This window comes from Macrobrachium rosenbergii, chromosome 42 (genome assembly GCF_040412425.1).
Source record: "Macrobrachium rosenbergii isolate ZJJX-2024 chromosome 42, ASM4041242v1, whole genome shotgun sequence".
In the NCBI taxonomy this organism is placed as follows: Eukaryota; Metazoa; Arthropoda; class Malacostraca; order Decapoda; family Palaemonidae; genus Macrobrachium; species Macrobrachium rosenbergii.
Genome location: NC_089782.1, coordinates 7714768 through 7725140, shown reverse-complemented (window position 1 = coordinate 7725140; position 10373 = coordinate 7714768). Strand labels below are relative to the sequence as shown.

Genomic DNA, 10373 nt, shown 5'->3' with positions numbered 1-10373 from the left:
CAGACAGTACTCCTAATTTCAGTCTTTACTCATCAATACAAAACAGGAACAGAGCAACCACTTATCAAGTATGCAATCAGCAATCTTATAATTTGATTTTAAAAGGTAGGCAACAGGTCAACAGCCATTTTACTCTGTATTTTTTAGTTTTATTTTGCATTTTCTCGTCTTTTTATGTTTGTATCATTATGTTTGTATTGTTAGATTGTATTTTCTCCTTTTTTTGTGGTTTAGTAACTTTTTAACTTTAGGTTCCATTTATATTCTAAGTTCTTGTAGCTGTTTTTATTTAATTTACCGATATTAAATTTTATTTAGACAATAAATTTTATTGCACTTTCAAATATTTCATGCTTTATCATAATTTCAGCCTGATGCTGAAGCTATATACCTCGAAAGGCAGCACCATGAAATGTGCGGTACTACCTAGCATTGGCAGTATTATTCAAAATGAAATTAAGATTTCCAGGTAGTCGGCCTTTTACTGAAACTTTATATATATATATATATATATATATATATATATATATATATATATTATATATATATATTATATATATATATATATATATATATATATATATATATATATATATATATATATATATATATATATATATATATATATATATATATATTATGTTTATGAGTATGTGTATGGTATTTTGTTATATGGTTCATGTAACTTTATGAAATTATTTTGCAAAAGTACTAATAATAATTCGTTATAAAAAAGTTAAATTTAAAAAAACCTGTTTTATCAGCTAGCCGTCAGTATCACGTCTTCAAAGAACCATTACGATAAATATGTTTTGCAAGAATAGAAGCAGAATGTTTATTTGTGATTCAATATACTGTTGAAAATTTTATAAGAAAAAAATAATTTACATATTTCATATGGGGTGTGGTACGAATTTTGGATTCAGCATTTGGAAAAAGGGATAACATTGTGATACTCTCTGGTATTTATCATACCATTACTTACGCTCTTCCCGCAATTATTGATAGTATATATATGTATGTCACTAAAGGTCGTTCCTTTTTGCTCTTAGCTTTGTAGATATATAAGTACTACCTACGCTTTTAGTGGCAGTACACGAAAATATTTAGTTTTTTTTGTACAGTACTTATTCAAAAACCACCAACTCCACATTGTGAATGATGTCTCTGTATATACAATCACATATTTGATTTAATATACCTGCAGTGAGTGTATGTGTGTATAAATACATGCGTATGCTTATTTGTATGCACGTGCATTTAATGTATATAGAGCAAAATATAGGTACAAAAAGACAAATGTTATACTTGAAAGGTTCTAATAAAAGAATATAATAATGCAAGGGGTTTATTCAGAGGAATTATTTGGGAAAGTTAAGAAAATTATTTCGACGGAAAAGTTCATTACAATATTCTCAGGTATTTATCATACCATTGCTTTTAAGCTTATGCTGTATTTATATAAAGTATTCATCTCACCAGAGCTCATACATTTCTCTCTTAGCTTTGTAGAAATAAGAGTAATAACTATTCTTTCAATGGCAATACAAGAAAATAATTTTTCTATTATGCTCTGTCATGAACCACTTCTCCAACATTTGCATGATGTCTCTATGTATATATCATCTTATAATTTATTTAATATATCTACAATGTGTGTGTTTAAATACTTGCATATGCTTATTTGTATCCACGCTCGTTTATATTTAATCAAACAAAATAATAAACAATATTACTTCGTTGCAGTTATGTGTATTGTAAAAAATACAAATACAAGAAGATAAATCTTATAAATGAAGGGTTCTAATAAAAGAATATAATAATGCAAAGGATTTATTCAGAGGAATTATTTGAGAAAGTTCAGAAAAATATTTCGAAGGATAAGTTAGGTCTCGTCAAGTTCTGTTTACAGTCTGCCGCCATAAAGTATTTAGCACTTCTCATTGGGTTCAGTGGTTGATGCATTCTCAGACACAGCTGAGTCACCATCCCTCTCAGTCTGGCAAGAAAGGCATGGCATTTTCTTCTCCATAGCAGCTCGGTACTTGGGATGACTGATGGCATAAACGATGAGGTTGTACACAGCATTGGCCTTGGTGAAAACGGAACCCCAGATGGTGAAGAGAGGGGTGATGAAAGGCTTGTGATTCATGCCTACCATATTGATGACAAAGTAAGGAGTCCATGCCATGAACCACAGTGAAACAGTCATGAGAGCAACTTTAGCAAGGCGGCATACATTAGATGTCTTTCTGGCTTCTGGGTAATTTCTCAGGGACTTGACTCCCATCTTCTTGGCCTGTTCACGCATCTGTTTCTCGTGAGTAGCAACAGCCTTCAAGATGAATGTGTAACAATAAATGATGATGAAGAGTGGAAGGACATAGCAATCAAGAGCATAGAAATACAGGTAAAGGTGGCCCGTCAGATCATCACTGAGGTAGTCGGTACCACAGGCAGTCATGTTGCCTTCAGGGACATATCTGTTGATTCCAAACAATGGAAGAGCGCACCAAATGATAGTTTGAGTCCAAGCAAACAAAATTCTCATCAAAGCACCATTAGTTGTTAAAGGCTTTGCTGCAATACCCTTCACAATGACGTTGTAACGATCGAGAGTAATGAAAATCATGGACCAAATAGAAGCGCATCCACAGGCAGAACCTACGGCAGCGTAGATTTCGCAGAAGAAACCGCTGAAGGCCCACATCTGATAGTAACAGTTCACCAAAGACATCATGATGAAATCTGAGAAGGCCAGACTTACAACAAACATATTTGATGGGGTCCTGAGAGACTTTGTGTTCATGAAGACCCAGATGACAACAAAGTTACCACAAACAGAAAGCATCCCCATTACAAACAACCAGAAACCAACTAAGCTATACCAAAGTGGGTTCATGGGAGGGTACTGGTACCAGTGTTCGTGGATGTAACTTAGAAGCTCTCGGGGAACCCTGTCGACAACAGTGTAGTTACCGTATGGGTTCGTAGAGGGCAGGAGGTCACTGCCACCCATGTTAGATACAGCTTTATGAACTATCGTGGAAAAAAAATATGTCATGTTCTTTGTTGTTAGCATTGATATTCACCTACATATATTTTTTAACGACCACCCCTAAATATTTTCCTAATTATGAATGGTAACGAGCATATTATCTGCTATTAATATTGATGAAAAAAAAAATAACTTAGACCTGTGATTGCCTCAGTCTTTTAAGGAATATCTTAATATCTTCCTAGAAACCAAACGAATGGTTGCAGAAATTAATGGAATTCTCGCTTGTGTCAGTCATTCAAGGATTAGGAAAAGTGTAGAGTGATTGGATTGTTTTTCACCAATATCAGGCAAATTATTTTGAAAACTTCAGATTACCGCAGGTCTTCAGTGGGCTTCATTCAGTTAGCTTAAATATTATTTATCAATTAGTTTTAGTTTTATGATATTTCTGAAACTTACTCTTCACTGTTTTACATGTTCATTTCCCAAATGCCTTTCACTATAGTATAAAAATGTAATTCAAATCTTTGGTAAAAATATAAAAAAACATGAGGTGAACATTTTTCAATTTATATTTATAAATTACGAGTGACTCTAATCCTAAGACGCAAGGGAACATGGTTAAACTAAGTCATTTTTCAACTTCTTAACGAATATATTTTGAAGTTAAAAGTGACACGAGTGAAATAATACAGAAGTCAGAATATGATATACAACATTTGAGTAATAATAATAATAATAATAATAATAATAATAATAATAATAATAATAATAATAATAATAATAATAATAATAATAATAATAATAATAATAATAATAATTTCTATGCTTGAGGTACCTTCGTTGAGGAAGTTTTTCGAGACGATAGAGTTAATTGTATTTGAGAGTAGCAACAGCAAGTACGTTGGTCTTCTACCTTCAAGTTTAATGAAAATGTTAAAGCCATCTTCTACATACAGGAATTGGAATCCCTAAATCCCTAAAATCTTGCAAACGCCCTTAGATAGACATATGGTTTTTATGTATTCAGGATACTCATCTGTTTGTAATAATTAATTACTAAAAGAATGTCTGTATACATATATATATATATATATATATATATATATATATATATATATATATATATATATATATATGGAGTTATATAAAATATATATATATATATATATATATATATATATATATATATATATATATGTATGTATATATATAGATAGATAGATATAACTGTAACAACACATATACACACACACACATATATATATATATATATATATATATATATATATATATATATATATATATATATGTATATATATAGATAGATAGATATATACTGTACACACACACATGTATATATATATATATATATATATATATATATATATATATGTATATATATATATATATATATATATATATATATATATATATATATATATATATATATATATATATATATATATATATATATATATATATATATATATATATATATATATATATATATATATATATATATATACATACATATATATATATATATATATATATATATATATATATATATATATATATATATATATATATATATATATATATATATATATATATATATATATATATATATATATATATATGGATATATATATTATACATAGGAACTAGTGAAAAACATGTTTAGAAGAAGGGAAGCAGCAAGTGTACATGTTTCAAGTGGGGTCTGGTACAAATTTCGGATATAACATCTGGAAAAAGTGCGGGCTAACTTTACGATACTCTCAGGTATTTATCATATCATTGCTTTTAAGTTTATGTAGTATTTATTTAAAGTATATTTAAGTCACCAGAGCTCATACATTTTTCTCCTAGCTTTGTAGAAATAAGAGTAATAACTATGCTTTCAATGGCAATACAAGAAAATAATTTTTCTGTTATGCTCTGTCATGAACCACTTCTCCAACATTTGCATGATGTCTCTATGTATATATCATCTTATAATTGATTTAATATATATATATATATATATATATATATATATATATATATATATATATATATATATATATATATATATATATATATATATATATATATATATAATGTGTGTTTAAATACTTGCATATGCTTATTTGTAACCATGCTCGTTTATATTTAATCAAACAAAATAATAAACAATATTACTTGTTGCAGTTATGTGTATTGTGAAAAATACAAATACAAGAAGATAAATCTTATAAATAAAAGGTTCTAATAAAAAAATATAATAATGCAAAGGATTTATTCAGAGGAATTATTTGAGAAAGTTCAGAAAAATATTTTGAAGGATAAGTTAGGTCTCGTCAAGTTCTGTTTACAGTCTGCCGCCATAAAGTATTTAGCACTTCTCATTGGTTTCAGTGGTTGATGCATTCTCAGACACAGCTGAGTCCTCATCCCTCCCAGTCTGGCAAGAAAGGCATGGCAGTTTCTTCTCCATAGCAGTTCGGTACTTGGGATGACTGATGGCATAAACGATTGGGTTGTACACAGCATTGGCCTTGGCGAAAACGGAACCCCAGATGGTGAAGAGAGGGGTGATGAAGTGCATCACCATACTGCACTAGCCTTCTAGAGCTGATGCTACAAAAGCACTCAAGTCAAGCTACAGTGAAATCATGAATATATTGCAGGATATTAGAAGTGACTCCAAATGAAAGGTCTTGTGTATGCTGTGAGGCACAATGGCTGGCATCGAATATCTGTTTACTGGAGACAGGCACTTACATTGCCTTCATGGATGATGTTCTTCAGAGAGTCAGTGCAATCAACGAATGTCTCAAAGTCAAAATCTTGGTCTGAATGTCGCTGTTACATCACTGGCCAGCCTGAAAGACCTCTTGGCATCTCAGCTCTATTCTTTCGACAGTTAGGAGGAGCAAGGTCAAAAACTTTCAGATTCTGCAGAATATGTTCACACTCGAAAGTGGCAGCGCAATATTTGTTTGAATGCACTGGCCTATGACCAGACAAAAAGAGCACAGCTCAGCCGATCTGAAAAATCTAAAGCAGAATGTTGCATTCCTGTCATCATCACTTCCCTTGAGGAACACATGAGGGTATATGACTGAAGTCAGGTCGGTTCGACTGCTTTAGACGACTAATGAAGCTGTCCTCTGAAGAGCTGTCTAAAGCAGAAAAGAAATTATTGGATGTTTATCCCAAAAATATGGAAACTTCACTCCCTGATGGGGTCATCCAATTTTTTTTAAGTGTTATGCTGACAAAGAGCCAAATAACTTTAGCACTGATCTTTTCCTTTACAAACTTTTCCACGATGAAAATATGATTGATATTTTTTCGAACTTGGAAGCAGCCTTGAGGATGTACCTGGTTGCAATGATGAGCAATTACAGTACCGAACATTCGCTTTCCAAGTTGAAATCGATTTGAGAATTGCCTTATGAACAAGCTTGATACAGGAGCAACTTTAAATTTCACCATCATGAGCACTGAATTAGATATCCTATACTTATTACGTATTAAGGACGTAATAAGGGACTTTACATTTAGAAAGTCAAGAAAAGTACCTGAACTATTCACTTCATTCGACAAACATTCATGCCCAGAGGCTGCGCACCATACTTGTAATTATCTGAGCAAGAAAATGGATTACCTAAGTACAGTATCTTAGCAAGTGGTGAGGGTGCTCATAAGCTTATGTTGTTTCTTGTTTTATAAGTAAAATACTGGAAAACTCATATAATTCTAATTGTAAAATGTTTGATGTTTGTATGGCCCGTGTTTCCACTTCAAAATTAAATAACTTATTTTTGTAGAATCAGAGAGTAAGACCCTCTTACAGGTAATTCCAGGTATTTCCAAGGGTTTTAAGCTTGAGCTACGGCATATTCTTTTATCGTTGTTACTATTGTTACGTTCCTGAGACTTGCACTATGAGGGAGGTGGGAATAGTTGTGGGTTACTTATTTATTTATTTGTTGTCTACTTGATCTGTGTAAGCATGTGTTTAAGATCATATCTTAATTTGGTGCCTTTGATAAGATACCACTGCTGTTACTTAGAGACCAAAAAGAAGAATCAGGGTTGAGTTGGTAAAAGTAGTTTTGAATCATTACATAAAACAATATATTCCCTTACAAAGTTATAGACTTTCCAAATTAAAACGATACTTATATTTGCGTAGAATAATAGTACGGTCTATTTATTTTGGGTATGATCGTGGATGAGTCAGCAGCAACTGTTCGCTCTATAACTGCATGTTTCTTCAGTTGCTACCCGGTAATAGATAAGAGTTTGAGGAAAGGGAGTGGTGATATCTAGTCATCAAACCAACCATTCTGCAGCCTGGCGTCAGCCATTAGCACGGAGACTCCTTTTAACTTTCTGTAGGATTACCTGCAACTCTTCCATCCTACTGTGCCCATTTGAAGAACAGTTGTTTATGGCTGATTCAAAACAGCTAATTAAGCATGGGGAAAATTATAAGCCATGGGTTAATACTTGCTGTACGGAGAAATGAAAATATTTTATATAATTTTTTGCGCAAGAAATCATAAAGATCCGATATATGGGTAAATTTTTTTCATTATATTCTGTCATAGTATGTACTTTTAGCAAAGCCCGTAAAATTGTAAGGTAAATATGGCACAGTTGTAAGAAAAAATAAAATTTGGCTATGAAAACCTCCAAGCCCCAATTCCTAGATCCGGGCCCCTCACCTCCTAGATCCGGCAGTGATCAGTAATGCTACTTTTAAAGGCTATGCATCGTCAAACTAGTTTTTCCGATCTTTATGTTTTTTTACACATGCATAAATTTAAGTATCTTTCGATACCTCTATTGTTACCTTTTGTAATTATATTCGATACTTTTTATTTTATACAAAAACCATAACGTATTCTGTGGAATTCTGGTTTGAAAGTTATTATCCTTTGATTTTCTTTCATGTGTATGTTTGTTTTTAATAATAATAATAATAATAATAATAATAATAATAATAATAATAATAATAATAATAATAATAGCAGTAGTATAAACTTGTAATATGTATTCGATGATAATAACAATCAAGAATACAACATAAATTAGCCCTCCGTTGTAATATAGATCATACTCCACAATAAGGTTATATTTATTCGGCATCTACAGTAGGTGTTTACATAGCAACAAGAATATGCTTCCAACGAGAAAAGCCACTTAGCCCGTTCACTGATCCAACCTGACTCTGGGTAATTGGAATGGAAAAGATTATCAGTATACTGGACTCCTCACCAAGTAGCAAAGTGAAGAGCCAGATTTAACATCTGTTACATCTAATGTAATTTACTTATGACCACTGTTTATTCATATATTTAGGATGGGTTATTGAATGAGCAGGACATTATTATTACCAATATATGTGTGCAATATATATACTGTAATATATATATATATATATATATATATATATATATATATATATATATATATATATATATATATATATATATATATATATAAACTTTATCTCATACACAATTGTTCTGTGCATTAGTAGAATTACTAAAAGGACCTCATTCAAACTGGATGGTATCTAATGGAGTATTTATTAAGAAAGAGCTACAAACTTTCTTTGACAAACAGTCCACATTATCAAGTATCCGTACAATGATCTGTATTTATATCTGTGTGCTGGGTACTTTTAATCCTATAATTGCCTAGCTCCTCCTGTGTGATCCCCACCCGCACGTGATCTTGGTCTTTCTTTGCTCCCTTCTTTCAGGCGTCCGTTTTCCGTGCGTTCTCTTGCATTTTTCCTTCGTTTCCTTGGTACTGTGGAGTATACGATTTTTCTAGATATGCTCTCTTCAAAGCCGTTTCAGGTGCTCCCTGCCATTGTATTGTTGCCGCAAGTTATGAAGGCGTTCTCTACAACCAGTCTAGCCGTTTTGTTGGTGTTCCTGTACAGAAAACTCATATTTTCCCAGTCTATATTATGATCATTTTCCCAACAGTGTTTGGCAACTGCCGACTTCTGATTATAATGCCTTATGTTCTGCAGATGTTGTTTGCTTTGCTCTTTGCATGATTTGTCAGTTTCGCCATAGTACCCTTCTTCACAGTCTAGACATGCTGCCATATATAACCCCCCTCTAATCTTTTCCCCCTCTACCGACTTTTTGTTTCTATTTTATTCCTAATGGTGTTTTTGTAGCTGCCTATCAATTTGAAATTATCTAGCTTTCTGTTGATGGGTGCAATAGAGTTGTTGTCCGGGACTGTAATTATTTTCTTCCCTACCAAATGTTCCTTTTCTATCCTTTGCCTCTCCCCAAAATAGTTTTTCCTTGCTTTGATGTGTGCCCACTCCCACCAATACTTAGGGTAGCCTAATCTCCTAAAACTCTCCCTCAGGTAATCCAGCTCTTCGTCTAAAAATTCGGGACTGAAAATCCTATAAGCCCTGATGGCCAACCCTGTCATTACTCCTATTTTTATTTCTTTCCTATGACTGGAGAACCTATGTATGTATGAATTGTGTGTGACTTCTTCCTATATACCTTGAATTATAAATTTTCCCCTTCCCTCTTAACCAGGACATCCAATAAAGGAATTTCTCCCTTCTTCTCTTCTTCTATTGTGAACTTGATTTGTTCATTTAGTTTATTTATGTTTCCTAGGAACTTTTGTATATCTTCCCTTTCTCCCTTGTAAATAATCAAGATGCCATCCATGTATCTTACCCATTTTACGATATTTAAGTTCCCTTTATTTACTTTGCCCACCTCTTCCTTTTCAAACCATTCCATAAAGATATTAGCTAGAATTGGTGAAAGACTTGAACCCATGGCCACGCCATTTTTTTGTATATAATGGTTTTCGCCCTTGCTTAAAAACATTAACGCTTAGCGCCGCTGTTAGCAGTTTTATTAAAACGTCTTGATCTATGTAGGATGTATAAACCCCCTCCTCCATATTCTTTCTTATTATTTCCATCGTTGTCTTGACTGGTACGTTAGTGAACAGGAAGTTACATCCAAACTTGCAAATTTTTCTGAATAAATACTCCATTAGATACCATCCAGTTTGAATGAAGTCCTTTTAGTAATATATATATATATATATATATATATATATATATATATATATATATATATATATATATATACTGTATATATATATATATATATATATATATATATATATATATATATATATATATATATATATATATATATATATATATATATATATATATATATATATATATATATATATATATATATATATATATATATATATATATATATATATATATATATATATATATATATATATATATATATATATATATATATATATATATATATATATATATGTATATATA

At 31.4% G+C, this 10373-nt stretch overlaps 1 protein-coding gene across 1 annotated transcript; it reads right to left on the bottom strand.

Annotated features, from left to right (window-relative positions):
• Window positions 1-1819: 1819 nt before the first annotated feature.
• Window positions 1820-3018, bottom strand: LOC136827610 (rhodopsin-like). Its single transcript, XM_067085086.1, has one exon. The coding sequence runs from the start codon at window positions 2900-2902 to the stop codon at window positions 1931-1933; it is 972 nt and encodes a 323-aa protein (XP_066941187.1). The 5' UTR covers window positions 2903-3018; the 3' UTR covers window positions 1820-1930.
• Between the last annotated feature and the right edge of the window lie 7355 nt (window positions 3019-10373).